Below are 22170 nucleotides of genomic sequence, written 5' to 3'. Positions count from 1 at the left end.
AACAGAGACCAGGAAAGATAAACTGACTTCTTCCAAGATTAAAGAGCCTCTAAAAGGCAGTATGCTAGGACTCACACTTCTGACTGTGAATCAAAATTTCTTTTCATTATCACATCCTTCCTTTCTAATCTGCCCTTAATAGAACTTTTAGTTTTCTAAGTCTTTGATGATTATTTTATTCTGTAGTCATCAAGTGCTTTATCATTGAAGAGTCTGACTTATATTTTATGAAGATTTGCAGCATTTCTGCATTCTTCTTACCCGAAAAGTATTTCAAAAAAAGAGATTTAGTGATTTTTTTTTTTTTTTTTTTTTTACTGTATTATGGTTTGGGAGCTTATAATCATCTTGGGCAATGTGAGAAAGAAGGTCTAATCAAGGTCTATGGCAAAAGACCTGTGAAGGAGGACAAGAGACTTTCAAAATTTCATTTGATGCAGGCAGCTAATATACAAGAAAATAAACTACCACAAAGTAAGGTTAAAATAACAAGAGAAAGAAAAGAAAGAAAATAAAAGTGTCAGAAAGGATACTAATGGAAAATCCAGAAAAAAAATCAAAAGAAAGAAAGGAAGGAAGGAAGGAAGGAAGGAAGGAAGGAAGGAAGGAAGGAAGGAAGGAAGAAAGGCCATCAAGGTAAGATACAACAAATAAGGTTTATAAACACAATGGGAGATACGGTGAAAATCAATTTCTCCATCTGAGCATATAAAGGGCAGTAGTGTTCTGATCTTTAGTAGAAGTCAGGAAAAACAAAGATTTTTCTTTGTTTCACAGATTGTATTCTAATTTTCCTTTTCAAAGTTTGGCTTTCTCTTTACCAAAAAGACTACTTTTTACCCTGATACATATGGCCTAATTAAAAACTTTTTTCACCAATACAATGAATTGTGTAATTATCATTTTTTTAATGTTCATTTATTTTTGAGAGAGAGAGCGCACGTGTGCAGGGGAGGCGTAGAGAGATGGCGAATCCCAAGCAGGCTCCTCACTGTCAGTGCAGAGCCAGACGCAGGGCTCGATGTCATGAGATGTGAGATCATGACCTGAGCCGAAATCAAGAGTCAGACGTTTAACCAACTGAGCCACCCGGGCTCCCCTGGATAATTATTTTTTATAAGCTTGGACCTTGGAACGATTTCTCAACAGCGAGACTCCAGTATTCCCACAGGTTCCTTCCTAGTAACACAGGCTGTCAAACAATGACTGGTTTCTCCACAGTAACCTCTCTCATCCACTCTACTCTTGATCTGCCTTCTTTGGGTTCCTTGCCATTTCAAACTCTTGCCCTTAGTGAAAACTCATCTCTAAAAGTGTATGGAAGGGCGCCTGGGTGGCTCAGTTGGTTAGGCGTCCGACTTCGGCTCAGGTCATGATCTCGTGGTTCGTGGGTTCAAGTGCTGAATCAAGGCGCTTCAGATCCTCTGTTTCTTCCTCTCTGTGTCCCTCCCCTGCTCACGCCCTCTCTCAAAAATAAACAAACATTAAAAAATAAATAAATATGAATGGACCAGTTTTCTGAGGGACCTTACGTTTTGCAAATTTAATGTTTCAGATACTGTACAAAAAACAAAAAAAAAACGCCCGAAAGAAGAGTTTTACCCCCACCTTGGGACTGTCTGAATGGTGACAATAAAGTGATGGTCACAACAATGCTGAGACCAATAGCCTTTAATCTACATTTGCTGTGCGTCAGGGACGAGGCTAAGCCTTTTTGTGTGTTATATAATTCTCAAAACCTTATTGAGGCAGATAGATTATTACTCTGCTCATTTAACAGGTCACATGGGCTGCAGAGAGTTAGATAAAATGTATAGGCCTAGCTAGTAAGGGGCAGAACCAGGATTAAAACCCAGTTCCTTTTCAACTCTGGAGTTCACACTGGTTTTCAGACAGTTATTTATTCAACGTGTATAAGGCACCTACTATTGTGCCAAACATCGTGCCACATGATTCTTCACTGTCAAAGGCAGCAGGCGCTCCTGCCAACTGAGAAATTTCCTTGGTTAACATCTTTAGGATATGGCCGCTATCTCTGCTCTGCAAATGTCCACACTAGAGGCACCTCTCAGACAAGAAACAGAAAACTGTGTGTCCTAAAAAGGAAAGTAAACCGGAATCGGGAAGAATTATGACATGGACTTTGCCTGAAGCAGAGCTTGAGAATTCAAGGTTAAAATGGTTTGTGCTAGAGACGCTTTTGGAAAGGAACCTGGTAATATGGTTCAGAAGCCATAGAAATGTCCATTAAATTCGATAACATAATGTTTGGAATTCTATTTCGGTTTTGGAAATTTATTTTAAGGACGTTATGTAAAATATGGAAAAATTTGAATAAAAGGTGTTTATGGCAGTGGTATTTATAGTGCCTTAAAGGTGGAAGCAATCTGAGTCCAAAAAAAAAAAAAAAAGAATGATAACAATTGATAACATAACTTGCTAATGAGATCATTTAAAATGATTAAAAGCATAAAAACTATGGCGCTACATTTACAAATGTGCACGTACATAAGACACAGGGGGGAAAACAGAATTCAGATTTGTCTGCTATGATGACAAACACGGAAAATTATGATATTTGCTATTTGGGATAGAATCACAGGTAGGGTCTATCCTCTCATTTTTGGTAACACTGTTTCTGAAAGAAACATAACTTTTTTCATATGGTAATTTTCATCATTCTCATGATAAATGTCTTCAAGATTAGAAAGCTCAGATCCAAGCACTAGCTTGTAACAAGTAGGGAAGACATTTTCAGTTCTATGGCTGAAAAGCCTTCATAAAGGTAGTCCATTGCTCAGCAGCTCAAATAGAAAAATATCACTACAAAAGAGGAAGCAGTGGCCACTTGGTGACCACACATGGTGATGGTGACAATCGGGTTAACTTCAGAACCCAAGGGAATGAATACAGGAAAGTGGACATTAAAGCAGAAGGAGTTGAGGGCAGAGATGGGAGGGCGGGCTGGTCAATTCCACCCTGAAATCAGCACACTCACCCCCACACACAGACCTCAGCATCTCTGCCTCTCTGACATGCTGCTACCTGGGACACGCCTCCCTTCAGAGCTCCTGGCATCCTCTGAGTGACACTGTAAAGTGTACGTGACATGCCACCAACCAGAAAAGCGACTTACTTCTCTACAACCTCTGAACAGACAAAAATCCCCGTTCCTAACAATGACCCTGAGGTTCTGTGGCATCTTCTGGTGATGATAAAGGTTAGGTCAGTTGGTCTAAAACCTAGTTACACTGCAGAATCACCCGGAAAGCCTGGGAAAATATGGTTTCTTCGGGCTTTACTCTCTAATTTTGATTTAGTTGGTTTATTTTGGTACCTAAGAATCTATATTTTTAATCAGCGCTCTAAAATTACAATTAGGAACCTCTGGACTAAGCTACGTATGGTACAACTTTAGTGTTTAATACAGCTTATAATATTTTCATATGCTAAACCTGATGGATAGTCTGATCAGAATATTTACTTAAGCATTCCTCGGTCATGCCCGAAAACAGAATATTTACTATACCTGGTAATCCAGCATGCAGAAGCTTGGAAAAAACTGACGAATTCGGGATTCAAAAAAATAGGGGAAAATCCAGAATACAGGTAGTTCTTTGTGACTGCTATCTAATGGATCAAAAAAAAAAAAAAAAGGAAAAGAAAATAAGAAGTTTAAATTAAAAAAAATAAAACAGCTATAATTGAAAAACTTCTGATACTGGGAGAAATTGCAAGCATTCAATGCATTTAAATCATACAAAAGAAGAGAATGTTCACCAGACTGCCATTTACAACCTGATCTTTTCCAAGAGCCAGTGGAAATGTTCTTTCAGATCTAAACACAGCTATAAAGGAAATGTAAAAGGAATCCTTACACACATATCACTCTATTCCAGTAAAGGCAAAGATATCACCAGTAAAGTGGGAGATGAAAGGGAGCATCACGTGAGGAGCAAGGTGGCTGTGCTGTGTGTGGGGCAGGAAGGACGGGCCAGAAGGCAGAGGCCGGAAGGCAGAACACAGCTCTGCCACAACTCGTTATGTGCTTTTCCGGGGTGAATCAATCTTTCCCAAATCATGGAAGATTCTTAAAAACAATTTTATCCACACTAACTTTGATGACAGACTGGGGATATGGCTGTTAATTGCAGAGCACCCAGTAGAGGCTGAGCACAATACTAGGTACTTTCTATACATTATCTCCTTACAATAACCCTTAGAGTTAGATGTTAACAACCCCATTTATAGCCAGGGCAACTGAAGCCGTAAGATTTAGGTATTTTGTTCAAGTTCATGCGGCCAATAAATGGCAGAACTGAAACTCAAGACCACTGAGCTCTTTATTGCTTCCCCAATAACCCTGACTTTATCTATTCTGATAAGTGGACTTAAGATCTGAAAATAAGTGGAATACTTAATACTGTAAGTCATGTTTTAGATTTCGTTTGCATTCTCTCTCCAAAGCACAAGCACAATTAACGAAGAAGCCTGGCGCTCTTACAGTTTATCAACTTGCAAGCTGGAAGCTAAAAAATGATTGTACCAACTAATTAGATAATTACATAAAATCCTTCAAAGGCCTAAGCCACTTTAAAATGAATAATAACCCCCCGCCATTAACGCACCTCTATCTACGTGGGTATCTATCGCTGATAACCACTGTAAGGCTAGCGCACGTCTGATCTTTCTACCCCAATCTTGGCACAGTTTAGAGCTCTGGGCCACAGGCTGGGTGACCTCCAGGAGCTTTGGGCAGGACTTTAGGAACATGGAATGTAAGATCCACGAGGACAGGGAAATGTGCCCATCTCGCATGGTACTCTATTCCCCAGCACCCAAACAGTACCCAGTACTCAGTAAATATCTATTAAATAAATGCCAACGGTTTACTGCGATTCTTCATAATGTCCCCTTATGCTCACCTGCAAGTCATTTTGAGAACACATGATTAGGAAAATACAAAGTGTATCATGATAATGAAGTGTGCCACATTCTCAAATGAGCCCGTTTTAGAAAAACACAAGAACCCAAGACATGTATATTTTATCAGAGCTCTGATTCACTGAGCTCTGCTAATATTTGACAGGAAGTAGATACACAGATACATGTTTGTTTTGCAGTAAGTAATAAATTACACACCTTGGCTTTGACCTTCTTTCCACATAGCAATTAACTTCTTGAATGTAACAGCCAGAGGTTCAACCAAGCCACCAAAAGGAGGATCTGTCACCATAATGACTCCCTCACCTTTATCTTCCTGTAAAAATGTTCTGCATACTTCAAGGGCAGCCTGGAACAAATAAAAATTCATTTCTAAATGAGGACGAGAGGGAGGCACTTCATCCTATCTGGAGGATGTATTAGGCTCGGTCCTCCTGTTTGTACTGAAACTTCACCCATCCTGCCACCTCAGAGTCCCTCGGTGACATCCAGAAGCCTCTCTCATTCAGCCCCCAGAAGATTTTATCTTTGGGCTCCTTGATAAGCGGGTTTTTTAAATTGCAAATTCAAACACCATCACTATCAGAGGACTACACATTTCAAATGGTTAAATTAAAAAACTAAATTTAGTAACCTAAAAGAGAAAAACTCATTACCCATGAAGACTATCTAAAACGCTAAATTCAATTCCACAAACAGAAGCAGGGACTGAGCTAAACACTGGAGACACAAAGACGAATAAGACGGACTCTTTTCCTATCTGGTTTGTCCACCACCATGAGTTCAGTTTAATGGGAGCTACACGTCACCAGTTTCCATGCACGTGTTCTTGAGCACCGGGTATATGACAGATGTATTCGGACATGCACAGTACGTAAATAAATGAAAGACGACAAATAACAAAGCTTATCAAGGCTGTGAAACCGTGCTATTAACGCATTTTCCCAACAGACTAATTGTTTTCAGTCATTGTAAAGTTAACATTAACCACTGTCTAGGATATTTATTATTTTTTGCTTTGAGAGAAGTTAGTAAGAAATATACCTATGATACTAACTCCAGTCTACTGACTTTGTAGTAGTTTTCAAGTACTCATCTATAAAAGCAAATCAACACACTATAAAAATGGCCTAAGACTTTAAAGTTTAATGGCGTTTTAAACTTTAATCAGCCCATATGTACTTTATAATAAAATATATATTGTTCTACTACTAAATCAATTTAGAAGACCCAATTGATGAGAGGAAAAACCACAACATCCTAATCCCCTTTCCCTAGGAGAGTCTTTATTAACTTCCTACTCGAAGTCCTACGGCGATGGATGGTATGTCAGGAAGGTTAATCATTTTTCAAGTAGTGCCTGGCACTTCCTTAACCTGCCTACGTGAACAAGGACTTCAAGTACAGATGATGTTATTGAAAAACCTTCAAATTCCTTAGGCTTAAACGTAGGAAAGGAAAAGGAACAAGTAAGTGAAATCTAAGCTCTTAACCAAATTAAAAAACCAGTAAAGAGTGCATTTGTCTCCAATGGCAGGATGGCCCAAACCAGTCGAGTATGTTTGTTTCCAATGGTGGGACATCCCATCGTGACTTGCTGAGGGTCCTGCTGTTGACCTATGGGAAACGCATGCTTGACACCACCAACGCTGACACAACTTAACTCTTCCCTACACCTTAATCATCACTAAAAAAAGTGCCTGGTACTTTAAATAACTTCCCTCTAGACATGCTTCAACTTCCTTGACCACTGAAGCATATGACACTTCCCATTACCTGAAAGACTATATGATTTTCTCTGGGAAACAAGGAACACCTGCTTTTTAATCCTGTGGACTGTGAAGTTCTTACCTGCAGAGACAGAGACCTCTATCCCCGAAAGCTCCCTGCACACCTTTACAGGCGCCTGGTAGATGCTTAAATACTCAGTGATGGATTAGTAGATGGTAAATCTCTACTGAAAACCTTTGACTCAGGAAGCAGGCAGAAAAAGGGCAGACGGTAAAATCATCAAGACAATAGTTTTCTGTAGATCAATCTCTACAGTTGCAGTGCTATTTAGAGGCTGCTCCTAAAATATAGAGAGAGGAAAGCCTGAGCTAGACGATTGTTTTCTTCTGGGAAAGATAAAGTGGAGCTCGGTCTTGGCAGCTTATTCCAACCATTATTCTAGAAACTTTTAAGGTATTTCCATAAGCTTTCAATAAAAGTTCAAAAGAATTTCCTACAGAAAGGTGAATCACATGCTACTTTCTTTACATATAAGATACTGTTAGCCAACGGTTAGCGATTTCAATGTAACTTCACTCTTATCTTACCATTATTGTTCAAAATAGAATGCAAATCATGGTATAGTATTAAAAACAAATAAGCAAATGAACAAACCCGACCCACTACTGCGGTATCAAGCAGTAACACCGACTCAGTTATTACTTCGCCAACTCTGAACCCAGCCCTGACAACACTCCTGAGCTTGAGGCCCCCCAGTTTCAAGAAGCCATACTCAATACCCCTAAATCAACATTTCACCAGCTCCAGAAACTTGACATTTCCAAATCTCCCTTCCAAACTTCCCTACCCTCTGTTTTGAAGAATGAAATACAAATCCAGGCTGGACCACCATATCCTCTTGGACTTCTCCCCCAGTATACTTACCACCAAGTCTTCTGGTTTCCATCTGTGGAAGCCCACGGAATCCACCTCTCTCTTTTTCCCACTGCCACTGTCCTAGTTGAGAAGCCCATCATCGTCCACTGTCAAGTAAGTTTTCAATACCTCTCTCTCCTTCACACTCATCTAATCAGTTCTCAAATCCTGGAGATGATCGACCACATAACTGCTTTGGGAAACTCTGCAATATGTCTACTTCTAACTGCTATTTATTTCAATACTTGGTTTTTATGGCTATCATAGCTAAAAAATATAGAACCCAATGCTGACTGAGTCTCGTGGAAGGAGTGCATCACTGGCTAGACTGAATCAGGAGACTCATTTTTCAATCCCAAACAACAATTTAGAATTTGCTTTCATTTCCTGGATGCTTAGTGTTCTAGTTTTGCTTGGTTTTTGTTCTATCATCAGTTAATATCTAAAAACATAATATATACGTATACATGGTTCAGAATTTCTGGAAAATTGATATACATACATATATGGATATGTGCTTCAAGTAGTCTTGATAATTTCAAACAGTGTGGCCAACTTCCTGTCAGGTGTCATTACTTGGTTGGGTATAGTTTTTATATTGTAATAAGACTAACAAAGAGCTCAAACTAGGAGTGCAAGTATCAGCTCTGCTATGTTGTTTATTCATAGTGACATTACTAACATCATAGTACTGACAGATGCCATCCCCTGCTACACATGGACAGCCTCCCCCACTACCACCATCCCCCACCAGAGCGGTACATTTGCACAACTAATGAACCCACACTGACACACCGTTCGTAGATTAGGGTTCACTCCTGACACAGTCTAATTTTTAAGAATTAGTTTAATAAAACCATAAACCCCCTTAATATTTATCAGGGAGGCAGACATCAAACAACCACCCACAGGATTATTTAATTATAGTATCAAAGTACAAAGGAGAACTTGACCTTGTCTGGGGGCCAGGGGAGGCTAGAGAAAGTGGCTTGGAAAAGAGCTCTGAAAGATAAGGTGAACTTAACAAGGCAAAATGAGCCCAGAAGGCAGAGGAAACACCGTGGGCAAAAGCCCCCGGGGCAGAGAAGCCGCTCCCAGATGAAAGTCAGACGTCCTGAACGCGAACACACACAGCAGAGCAGGGAACAAAGAGAGCCACTGGAGGGTGGCAGGGGTCAGCTCAGGCTGAGCCACGTGGGCCTTGGTAAGAAAGTGGGTCTTTATCTGAAAAGCAGAAAAAAGTCACAAAAGAACAAGAGTACAATCGCTTCTAGGGGCTCAACACACACTCGGTGGATGAAGAAAACTAAACACCAATAAATGGTGGGACAGCCACAGTCTGATCTTGAGGAACTCAAAGAAAATAAGAAAGGAGGTGCTCTCGAATTTGTTCTTCCACAGTAAGAAGGATGACGGTAATAATTCTTACCTTTCCATCAAAGAAGTGATGGTTGAACATGTTATAACGGCAAAAGCTATCTTCCATATAAAACTGTGAATACCTGTAAAATGATTTATTACTGTAGTTATCTGTCCAGTTATGTATACAGTAAATACATACAAACTAAATTTTAAAACTATCAAAGCACACCTTTAATAAAAGCAATTCCATCATTCCTTACTTTTCGAAGTAAAGAGTGCTTTCCCAAAGTCTCAGGGAGTCCATAGCAAGGAATAAATATCAAATTTAAGAATACTCACATATAAGATTCGCATGTTCCTTCAGACCACAGAATTATACAGAAACAATGAGATTACTGACCAATTATTATGCAATTTGAGCTTGAGATGGGTTGGCAATTAAGATACATCTCTCATAGTTAATAATTTGAAGAAAAACACTGAATAAGCATTTCTGCTCGGCAGCTGTTAATTATTTTTTTCTGTGGTTAACAAGGAAAATATCTAATACAAAGCATTTCTTGTGCATTGCGGATTAGCTCAATAAAATATACTTCTCGATATATAAGAAAAATAAGTATGTGCATTTCATATTTACTGAATTAGTGCCAGGAAAGAGAGATATTTATTTACTGATTGAACCATTTTATTCTGCTAACATACTACTTTAAAATGCAATCAGTAATGAATGAGAGTACCAGCTTTGGGTATTAACATTTTATAAATTTTTGCTAATTTACTAAAAATTCATAGCATAGGATGGTTAAATTTGCATTGATTTGATTTCTTACAAGACTGAGTTTTCTTTATTCCTTAATTGTATTTGTACTGTCTGTCTCTGCATCTTCCCCAGGTCTTGTTAGTTCTTGCTGAATTTGGAGTTTTTTGTATAATATAGAAACTTCTTTGTTATCGCAATAGGATTCTGAACTTCCAAAATTTTGCCATAAGCAATTCACATATGAACCACATTGTTTTTCTACAGGATTCATGACCTAGTGAAAAAAAATCAGGGACACATGCTCACTTCTTTCAAGTTGACACATGGTCAACTTTTGACCAAATCGTGATAGTGGCACTTTGCTTCTATTTTTTTTTTTTTTTAATGTTTGTTTATTTTTGAGACAGACAGAGGGGGTGGGGGAAGGGGCAAAGAGAGAGGGTGACAGAGGATCTGAAATGGGCTCTGCGCAGACAGCAGAGAGCCGGATGTAGGGCTCAAACTCACGGACTGCGAGATCATGACCTGAGCTGAAGTCAGACGCTTAACCAACTGAGCCACCCAGGCACTCCACTTTGCTTCTACTTCTACTTCTGGTTCTCCATTACTGTCCGTAACTGATTCACCACCCATGGCGAGTGCTCAACCCAACGGACAGCCTTGCTCTATCCTCTCTATTACACGTGGTTAAAAGTACAGGCTCTAGAGTCAGATGGTCTGGTTTCGAACTCTGGGTCTCTCACTTACTACCTGTGTAACCTTAGTAAGTTATTTAACCTATCCGAGCCTCAGTTTCCTCATCTACAAAACGGAAGAAATAACAGTGTTTGCTTCATAGGACTTGGTAAGTATAAACAATGCACGTAAAGTGCTTAATCCAATGCATCTACATAGCACATAATGAAATGTAAGGCAATGCTGTTTTAATAAATATCTGCTATAAAGATTTATATCTTAATTCCCCTAATATTAGGGAGTTACATTTATGTCCAACCAAAATTTCTCCTCCTATAATTGAAACCCACTTCTTCTTGTTCTCTGGAGAGAGAACAGCTGTTCACTTTGAGTACAATGTCCCTTAATATCATTTGAGATACTGTTAGTGCATCTGCTGATTTCATAAAACATAAATTTGCACTGAAGAAATAAAAGGTCTGAATAACTGAAAAGTATTTAAGCTATACACTGTAACCTGATGAACGTTCCAAAAACTGTGGGACAATGTCAGTTACCGTTAATAAACAAATGTCTCCCTATTTAAGTAAATTCCAAATAACCGGTAATATAGGTATCAGTTATTTTATATACAGGTATATCTCCATACTAGTACAACTGCAGATCAACTATAGTTTGCGGACTTTCTTCTCTCTTGTATAGCTTGTTAAGGGTGAGCAAAGGAAAATACAACCCCTTTTAAAATATATTTCTACCCCCCTCCACCTTTTTTTTATTGCTTCAAAAAGACACAACAGCCATTTTTAAAAAATTAAAAAAGAAAATTTTATTTACATAAAATTCAGCACAGCACACTTGTCCAAAACATTCTGGGAAGCAGTGGGCAGAGTCAGAGACAGAAAAAAGCCAAAATTTCAGCTCTGAGTTTCCATCAGATACAAACAAGGGAGCATAATTTTTCATATTCTAAATTATGAAAAATCACTGAACTTACCCTCTTAAAATGAAATTGGCCTCAAAGAATTATTCTCTCTATTGAATAAGGCAAACAAAACCAATCAGAAATGCATGCACTTGAAAACTGCAGAAGGACATTCATTTAATTTGGCCATTCATTCTCTTTAAATGAGAGTCAGTTACCAAGTGTAAAACATGCTCTATACACAGGAAATGTAATCAAGAGCTGAATAAAATTAGTCCATGAAATGAACCTAAGAAATTCATTTTTTTTTATATAACTTTATTTGGATGATAGTTTGCCAAATAGAGTTTCACATCTTTCATGCTAAAATTGGAGCATGTAAAAATCCATCTTAGCAAATGTTAACTTCATATCTTAGACCTCCTGAAGAGAATATTTATAGCATATATAACACTGGGGTTGAGGCAGTTCTCTGAAGCCTTAGACAGACCTTTTGTAGGGCTGCAAGGAACCAAAGTCAAAGGGCCAAAAGTAATGATTCACCGCCACTCTGTATCACACGGGATTCTGTTCCTGCTTTAATTGTGGTCCCTGTGAGAAATCCAAACAGACTCCACATCCCATAATACCGGAAGTACAGGCAACAGATTCATTCTGGCCACTAATGTGTTTCAGTAAAAGAGTTCTCCCTCAATGCCCAATGTCAACCTTTTACAGGACTGACTCAGCATCAAAGAAGCTAAGCTAAGTAATACAGCACTTTCAACTTTTGTTTCCATCACACACACCCAGAAATGTATAGATACGAAAAGAAAAAAAATCAATACATTTGATAAGTTACCAAATAACTATCCACATCACCTACTCCATCCAGGAGATTTCATACAGGCTCGAGGGAGGTAAAACTGTAAGACACAGCTTAAATGAAGAGTTAAGAGTCCATGTAAATCTTTCAAATTAAAAGCCATTCAGCCAAGGTGAGAAGAGTTCTAGTGAACTGTTGTACAACAATGTGAAGGTATTTAACTTAATACCACTGAACTGTACACTTAAATAAGTAACTTGGTAAATTTTAACCTATGTGCATTTTAGCACAGTTTTGTTGTTTTTGGGTTTTTTTTGTTTTTGTTTTAAAACTACATCAGGGTACCTGGCTGGCTCAGTCCATGGAACATGAGACTCCTGATCTTGGGGTTGAGAGTTCAAGCCCCACATTGGGGGTAGAGATTGCTTATAAATAAATAAATAAATAAATAAATAAATAAATAAATAAAATCTAAAAAACCAAAAAGTAAATTAGGGCACTAGCAATGAATAATACAAAATGAAATTTAAAAAATGATTTAATTTACAATAGCAACAAAAAGAATAAAATATTTTAAATAAATTTAACAAAAAACATGCAAGACTTATACAGTGAAAAACTACAAAATATTTAAAGAAATTAAAAACAACCTAAATAAATGGAAAGAACTCTATGTTCATGGACTGGAAGACTTCATATTAAGATAGAACCCATACCAGCCAAAACAATCTTGAGAAAGAATACAGTTGGAAAACTCCCACTTTCCATTATCACAATTTACTACAAAGCAACTGTAATCAAGGCAGTGTGAAAGTAGCATAAACATAGATCAAATAAACAGAGTTGAGAGCCCAAAAATAAATGCATACATTTATGGTCCTCTGGTTTTCAATAAGGTACCAAGATAATTCAATGAAAAAGAATAATCATTTCATAAATGTTGCTGAGGCAACTGAATATTCACATGCAAAAGAAGAAAGTTGGACTCCTACCTCACACCATACATTACAAAAAACTCAAAATAGATCAAAGACCTAAATGTAAGAGTTAAAATCATAAAACTCTTAGAAGAAAACATTGTGTAAAGATCGTGACCTTGAATTAGGCAATCGCTTCTTAGATATGACACCTAAAACACAAGCAACCAAAGGAGAAAAATTGCACATAATCACTAATAAAAAGACAGCCCACAGAAAGGGAAAAAATACTTACAAATCATATATCTGATGAGGGTCTAGTATCCAGAATATATTAATTACTCTTTCAATTCAACAATAAAAAGACAGCCAATTAAAAATGGGTAAAGGATTGAATAGATATTTCTCCAAAAAGATAAACAAAAAGGCTGTAAGCACATGAAAAGATGCTCAAAATCATCAGCCATCAATAAAATACAAAACAAAGCCACAGTGAGATACCACATTAGAAAGACAGACAATAACAAGAGTTGACAAGAACATGGAGAAACTGGAACACTCACACACGGCTGCTGGGAATGTAAAATGGTAGTCACCTTGGAAAACAGCTTAGCACTTCCTTAAGAAGTTAAATGCAGGGTCTCCACATGACCCAGCAATTCCACTCCTAAGATAAATGCCTGTTATGGGCTGAACTGTAACCCCTCAAAATTCATCTGTTGAACCCCTCACCCTCAGCACCTTGGAATGTGACTGTATCTGGAGACAGAACTTTTAAAAAGGTGATTAAGCTGCTAGGAATCTACCCAAGAGATACAGGAATACTGATGTATGGGGGCACTTGTACCCCAATGTTTATAGCAGCACTCTCAACAATAGCCAAATTATGGAAAGAGCCTAAATGTCCATCAACTGATGAATGGATAAAGAAGTTGTGGTTTCTATACACAATGGAGTACTATGTGGCAATGAGAAAGAATGAAATATGGCCCTTTGTAGCAACGTGGATGGAACTGGAGAGTGTGATGCTAAGTGAAATAAGCCATACAGAGAAAGACAGATACTGTATGTTTTCACTCTTATGTGGCTCCTGAGAAACTTAACAGAAACCCATGGGGGAGGGGAAGGAAAAAAAAAAAAAAAAGAGGTTAGAGTGGGAGAGAGCCAAAGCATAAGAGACTGTTAAAAACTGAGAACAAACTGAGGGTTGATGGGGGGTGGGAGGGAGGGGAGGGTGGGTGATGGGTATTGAAGAGGGCATCTTGGATGAGCACTGGGTGTTGTATGGAAACCAATTTGACAATAAATTTCATATATTAAAAAAAATAAATTAAAAAAATTAAAAAAATAAAAAGGTGATTACGCTAAAATGAGATCATTAAGGCAGTCCATGATGCAAGATGACTGGTGTCCTTATAAAAGAGGAATGTGGACATACAAAGAGAAACTGGGGCTATGCTAAGTGAAATATAAGTCAGTCAGAGAAAGACAAATACTATATGATTTCATTCATATGTGGAATTTACAAAACAAACTAGATGAACATATGAGAAGGACAAAAAAAGGAGAGAGAGGGAAGCAAACCATAAGAGACTTTTAACTAAAGATTAGAACAAACTGAGGGTTGCTAGAGAGGAGGTAGGGGGGGTGGTTAAATGGGTGATGGGCATTGAGGAGAGCACTTGTGATGAGCACTGAGTATTGTATGTAAGTAATGAATCACTAAATGTTATTCCTGAAGCCAATATCATACTACATGTTAACTTACTAGAATTTATATGAAAATTTGAAAAAAAGAGAGAGAGAGAGAGAGAGACACTAGGGCCGTACACACACAAAGGAAAGACTACGTGAGAACACCGTGAGAAGATGGCCGACTACAACCAAAGGAGAGAGGCCTCAGAAGAAACCAAATCTAATAAAGACAGTCTCTTCAGCAAGTGGTGCTGGGAAAACTGGACAGCAACATGCAAAAGAATGAACCTGGACCACTTTCTTACACCATACACAAAATAAACTCAAAATGGATGAAAGACCTCAATGTAAGACAGAAAGCCATCAAAATCTTTGAGGAGAAAGCAAGCAAAAACCTCTTTGATCTTGGTTGCAGCAACTTACTCAACACATCTCCGGAGGCAAGGGAAACAAAAGCAAAAATGAACTATTGGGACCTCATCAAAATAAAAAGCTTCTGCACAGCAAAGGAAACAATCAGCAAAACTAAAAGGCAACCTACAGAATGGGAGAGGATATTTGCAAATGACATATCAGAAAAAGGGTTAGTATCCAAAATCTAGAAAGAACTTCTCAAACTCAACACCCAAAAAACAAATAATCCAGTGAAGAAATGGGCAAAAGACATGAATAGACACTTCTCCAAAGAAGACATCTAGGTGGCCAACCGACACATGAAAAAATGCTCAACATCACTCATCAACAGGGAAATGTAAATCAAAACCACAATGAGATACCACCTCACACCTGTCAGAATGGCTATTAACAACTCAGGCGACAACAGATGCTGGCGAGGATGCGGAGAAAGAGGATCTCTTTTGCACTGCTGTGGGAATGTAAGCTGGTGCAGCCACGCTGGAAAACAGTATGGAGGTTCCTCAAAAAATTCAAAATAGAACTACCCTATGACCCAGTAATTGCACTACTAGGTATTTATGCAAGGGATACAGGTGTGCTGTTTCAAAGGGGTACATGCATCCCAATATTTATAGCAGCACTATCAACAATAGCCAAAATATGGAAAAGAGCCCAAATGTCCATTGATGGATGAATGGATAAAAAAGATGTGGTGTATATATATTCAATGGAGTTTTACTCAGCAATCAAAAAGAATGAAATCTTGCCATTTGCAACTACGTGGATGGAACTGGAGGGTATTATGCTAAGCGAAATTAGTCAGTCAGAGAAAGACAAATATCATATGACTTCACTCATATGAGTACTTTAAGACACAGAACAGATGAACACAAGGGAAGGGAAGCAAAAATAATATAAAAACAGAGATAGGGACAAGACATAAGAGACTCTTAAATATAGAGAACAAACTGAGGTTACTGGATGGGTTATGGAAGGGGGGATGGGCTAAATGGGTGAGGGGCATTAAGGAATCCACTCCTGAAATCACTGTTGCACTACATGCTAAATAACTTGGATGTAAATTAAAAAAAATAATAAAATAAAATAAAATAAAATAAAATAAAATAAAATAAAATAAAATAAAATAAAATAAAAATAAAAACAAAAAAGAAGAAACCAAATCTACTGACACCTTGATCTTGAACTTCTAGCCTCCGGAACTGAGACAATAAATTACTATTGTTTAAGCCATCCAATCTATGGTTACTCTGGTATTGCAGCCCTAGCAAATTAACACAATACCAAAGAGACAATAAAACCTATGTTCACACAAAAACTGTACACAAATGTTCACAGCTGCAATATTCCAAATAGCCAAAGAATGGAAGTAGCACGCGTCCATCAACTGATGACTGGATCAAAATTTGGTATCCTGATACATGCTGTAACAGGGAGGAGCCTTGAAAATACTAAGCTAAATGAAAGACGCTAGATACTAAGGACCATATGTCGTAAGATCCCATTTTTATGAAATATCCAGAACAGGCAAATCTTCAGAGACAGAAAACAGATTAGTGGTGGCCAAGGGCTGAGGGAAGGAGAGAAAAGAGATCACTTATTGGGACCACGATAATGGAGAGACAGCTCCATCAGAAGTGATGGAAATGGGGCACCTGGGTAGCTCAGTCAGTTGGGCGTCCAACTCTTGATTTGGCTCAGGTTTGTGGGTTCGAGCCCCACATCGGGCTCCATGCTGACAGAGTGGAGCCTGATTCCCTCTCTCCCTCTCTCTCTACCCCTCCCCTCCTCACATGTGCGTGCTCTCTCCCAAAATAAACAAATAAACTTAAAAAAAAAGTGATGGAAATGTTATTAACGATGAGCATTTAGCACAATTTGAGGCTGAAGTTTAGTGCAACACTGTATCCTAGATCAGTCAGTCTTAACAGTTTGCCTGCTGTATTTGTAGTCACCATTTTCCTCTGGACTGTTTAAGCAAAAAAAAGGTAACTAACTCCTTCATCTCCTTTCGCACTTATTTGGAAGTTTTAGCTACAGTGTTTAACTGGCATGGATGGATAAAGTTGGAGTTTTATTTCTAAGAAAACTTCACAAGCTAACTTCCACTTAATCCATTACCTCTATCTTACTGAAATGTATAGTCAAATTAGCTGAAGGAAAGATTCGTAGGACTATGTTGCCAAAGCACTTCATGGAAACTAAATTACTGTTTCATGTTGATCTGCATATTTCTGTGTTTCGTCATGACAGTGCTTGCATGCTATCTGGTGTACTGAGCACACACACAAAAAAATTTCCATTTTAAACAAACGACAACAAAAAAAAAGGTGATGGAAGTGTTTTGGAATTAGGTGGTGGTGACAGTTGCACAACCTTGTGAATAATACTAAAACCCTGCTTTTCCTACATGAAATATGCCTCAGTTTAAAAAAAGAAAACATGACTGATATATAGTGGGGAAAAAAGATTATGATTCTCTCTTTTCAAAATGTTTATATGCATAAAAAAGACCTAAAAAGCCAAAATCCAGAATGTTTTGGGTGATGGAATTAAAGATCTTGTCTCTTTAAAGAGCTAAAATAGGAGAGCCTGGATGGCTCAGTTGGTTAAGGTCTGACTCTTGATTTCGGCTCAGCTCACGATCTCAGTCATGAGATGGAGCCCTGTGTTGAGCTCCTGGCCGGGAGTGGAACCTGCTTAAGATTCTCTCTCTCTCCCTCTCCTCTTCCCCTGCTCACACACACATTGTCAAAAAAATAAAAATAGAAAGATTTGTTAAAAGTAAACCAGAGATTCTTGGAATTTGAGCAAATCACAATGAATCACTGATTTTTTTCTAGTTTGTGCACAAGACAGTCCACCACAACTGGCTTGGAAAAAGCTTGACTTGAATGAATCAGAACACAAAGAACCATGACTGTACCAAAGAAAGACAACACTGTACCATTTTCATGGAGGTAAAAGTCCCAAAGGCAGGGACATGAGCACTACTGCCTACTGATATACATGATGTTAGATAATTCAGCTGTGGACATGTGATTTTTGTCATCTCTCACGTACCTATGGTAAGAGAGGGTTTCCTTTGGTGAACCCACTCCATGTGGTTGGTCAGGGTTGCCGGGCCACCCTACCTGGCAGGCCACAGAGATGGTTCTGGAACAGGCAGATGGCCCCAGCCCAGCCAGCCCTTCCCCCATTGGGGCTCTCAGGAAAGAGTGCCTCTGGCCACTGGACAGTGAAGCTAAGACTACAGGGGCTCAAAGCTGCTGCTGTCAAAGTGTGTGATGTATACTGTCTGGAGAATAAAGCCAATCCGGAGAAAGACAGAATGAGAGGTACAGAGAGAAAGACGGAGCCCAAACGACACAGGGCAGCGCCCAGGACCTCGCGTGGACTGAGGCCTGCTGTATCACAGGCTCCGGTAACATGAGCCAACACGTTCTCTTTGACATAAAAGAGACTTCCAGGGCTCCAATATAAGGTGCCCGACTAACGAGTGCCTTCTTGTAAACACGTGAGGGGCCTGCAAACCCGCTACGACGAACCTTCGTGGACCAGGCACGGGGACAGATGGAGAAAGGGAGATGGAAGGATGACAAGAGAGAAACGGGCTACAGAACAAAGGCTCATGTACAAGTTCAAAAGCAAAGTTATTTTCAGAGGGTAACTTAACTTTTGGAGCCAGACTAACTGGGTTTGAGTCCTGACTTGGCCACTTACAACCACAAGGTCAAGCCTGTTCACCTCTTTGTGCCTCAGCTTTCTCACCTGGCAAATGAGGATGAGGACAGCACCGACCTCACCGGGGAGGTGAATGTGAAGACGGAATGAGTTAGAGCAGGGTTTGACACAGGACAGGCACTCAACGCAAGCACCAGTTATTGTGAATACTGTTATCGAAAGAACCCAAAGTTACACTTCTACCTTCAAAATAACATGTTTACAATAACTTAACAATCATTCCTTAGAAAAGGAATGTGGTGTTTTAAAAGAGAATCTGCTCTATCGATACAATGGAATGTTAACAGAGCCTTACAAGGAACAAAGTACCGTGAGGTGCCATGACCTGGATAAGCCTTGACAACATTACACCAAGTGAAAGAAGCCACATACTCAGGCCACACATTGTATGATTCCATTTATGGAAAACATACAGAAGAGACAAATCCACGGAGACAGAAAGCAGATCGCTGACCGCCAGGGGAAGTGAGTCGGTTTCTTTTCAGCGTGACAGAAATGTTCTGGAATTAGACAGTGGTGATTACTGCAAAACATAATGAATACACCCCAAACCACAGGCATATACACCTTAACTTGGTGAGTTTTAAGTGAATTATATCTCAATTTAAGAAAAAGAAATTGAATTTCTCTTTTAAAAGTCTGTATTATCACCTATGGAATTACAGCTTGCCAAGCCACGCTCATGTTAAGCAGAAATCGCCAACTGTGCTAGTCCTGTTAATACGGAATGAGAGGTTACAGAAACTGTGGCTTATTTCTGAGAAATGTAGCTGCCTCTATTAGACCACCTAAAGTTGACCTGGAAATCTTAAAAATAGTAATAATAAATGATAAAAGCTGTACTTCTTATTGTAACTTTTTCACTTTAAAAATCTGTTGGCCTTGTTTTTAGCGAGAGAAAGCACATGAAATTTCACAGATTCTCTCTGACAAATACTGGAATATTAGCCAAACAGACTCTATCAGATTAAATAAAAAGAAACACAGTGCCTGCTCCCTTTGACATATTCAAGAACAAGTAAAAGATACTAAGAACACAGTGTTTTATAGCATCACCCTGATCTTGGGGAATCCAAGTAATTACAGCAAGTAAGGAAGGGCAGTCCAAGTTTACAGAATCACAGAGACTGTGGATGGACACATGTGCTTCTAAATCACCACCTGAGGGGAGGTACGACCCGTGGTCCTCTGTCAGTCTCATCTCCGCTTGTCCCAACACATCAGATGCCATTTAATTCTGGCCTTCTCCCACAGACTTTGTCTGTTAATCCTCTGCTTTAACACCTGTCTCTTCCCTAGCTCTCCCTTGACTTCAGGCTATTTCCAGTGAAAGACAACAGGCACATCATCTGGGAAGATCTTTTAAAATAAGTATCTTATCACATTTCCAACATGATGAAACAAAATCCTGAAGGAAGTTCACAATTATCTTTGAAAAATAAGTGTATGAGAAGAAATTTCACTCAGTAAGAATTTATCTCTAAATTATAAGCCCAAGACAATGAGACACATTCGTTGAAAGAATTTAGGAAGCACATCAGCAAGAAGGAATCCACTGCCTTCGTGTTTGAAATACGGAAGATTACAAGTGGAGTTTATATGACTAAAAAGGCGGCTTCTAACCAATTACTACTTCTGAATGTTAAAGGAATGCAACCAGTAACAAACAATAAGAGGAAAACATTAACAAGGAATAGGAGACAACTGGGTGCCCGGGTGGCCCAGGCAGTTAAGCGTCTGATTTTCAGGTCATGATCTCGCGGTTAGTGAGTTCAAGCCCGGGGTCGAGCTCTGTGCTGACAGCTCAGAGCCTGGAGCCTGCTTCAGATTCTGTGTCTCCCTCGCTCTCTGCCCCTCCCCTACTCGGGCTCTCTCTCTCTCAAAAATAAATAAACATTAAAGAAGGAAGGAAGGAAGGAAGGAAGGAAGGAAGGAAGGAAGGAAGGAAGGAAGGAAGGAAGAAAGAAAAAAAGAAAGGCGACAATGAACGAGAATAAATACCATACTTTGTAAACCTACCGAAAATCAATATCCAATAAAAGGCTTTTAATGTTAGACTTCTCGTCACCTGATGCTTTCAACCTGATCAGCTCATGCAACCTAAAACAATTAATGAAAGCAAATTTAATAAGGAATTACAAATGCCATAGATAATAAGCAAATAAACCAAAAAAAACCCAAAAAACAAAAACAAAAAAACAACACAAAACAAACAAAAACCCACCAATGTTCTCCTGGTATTTCTAATATTTCAATGAAACAACTGAAGTGAATTTGGCAAATACAACTGTTTCAGTTTTCAAGTATTTTTTAAAAGGTAGAACGTATTTGAAAAAGAGAAGTCTAAAATTGTAAACAAGTCAAGAATCAAATCAGAAGGAACCTTCCATCATATAACAGAATTCTATAAAGGTTTCTCTCGAGGAGCACCTGGGTGGCTCAGTCGGTTAAGCGTCCGACTTCGGCTCAGGTCACGATCTCAACAGTTCATGGGTTCAAGCCCTGCGTCAGGCTCTGGGCTGACAGCTCAGAGCCTGGAGCTTGTTTCGGATTCTGCGTCTCCCTCTCTCTGCCCCTCCTCTGCTCATACTCTTTCTCTCTCCCTCCCTCTCTCTCTTTCTCTCAAAAATAAACAAACATAAAAAAAAAAAAAGATTTCTCTCAAATGACCTATACAAACTCCTTAGGAGAAGGACCATGCTTTCTACTTCCTTTGTATATTTAAAGCTGCGTGCGATGTCTCGGAACATAGTACACAGCTGCTTGATAATTCCGTCTCACAGTTTCAATAGTGGGGATAGAAGTTTAAAAAAAAAAAAAAATCATTGGGAGGGGGGAGGGGCTACATGGGTCAGGGGCATTAAGGAATCTACTCCTGAAATCACTGTTGCGCTAGATGCTAGCTAACTTGGATGTAAATCAAAACATAAGTAAATAATATCGCATGACCCACCTTGGTGTGCCAATGCACAGTACTCTCGTGAGCCCAAGGGCAGGAAGCAGGTCTACCAGGAAGTGGCAGGTACGCTCGGCAAACAAATACTGGGCGTTTGTCTTCTTGTTCTCCAGTGGACGGAGAAGCTGGCTGGGCCTGCCGAGCTGGCTGGCAGAGATGTTGCCCACCACCCAGTGCTCTCGGTGCTTCTCCCAGTCGTCCGGCAACAGCAACTGCTGGCATCTTTGACAAAACCTCCTCTCAGCCAAGGGCAACTCAATAAACTTCAAGTACCTTCAGGACATAACAAAACACAAAGTGATACATTGGAAGTCTGCTGTTTTAAATACA

The 22170-nt window shown here is 39.1% G+C and overlaps 1 protein-coding gene across 1 annotated transcript in view; it reads right to left on the bottom strand.

The window, feature by feature from the left end:
• ZCCHC4 (zinc finger CCHC-type containing 4) overlaps positions 1-22170 on the bottom strand; it is a 50789-nt gene that overhangs the window by 13706 nt on the left and 14913 nt on the right. Inside the window, exons 4-8 of the mRNA XM_047092007.1 lie at positions 21838-22113; positions 20904-20984; positions 9020-9092; positions 5143-5293; positions 3530-3630 (exon numbers count right to left, since the gene is read on the bottom strand). Of these exons, the coding sequence (XP_046947963.1) occupies positions 3530-3630; positions 5143-5293; positions 9020-9092; positions 20904-20984; positions 21838-22113 (682 nt within the window). The remainder of the gene's footprint in view (positions 1-3529; positions 3631-5142; positions 5294-9019; positions 9093-20903; positions 20985-21837; positions 22114-22170) is intronic.

This window comes from Lynx rufus, unplaced genomic scaffold, assembly GCF_022079265.1.
Source record: "Lynx rufus isolate CCGP_SWC_20201006 ecotype Redwood Valley unplaced genomic scaffold, mLynRuf1.p SCAF_3, whole genome shotgun sequence".
Lineage (NCBI taxonomy): Eukaryota > Metazoa > Chordata > Mammalia > Carnivora > Felidae > Lynx > Lynx rufus.
The sequence above is the reverse complement of the archived record's forward strand: the minus strand, read 5'-3'. Positions and strand labels throughout refer to the sequence as shown.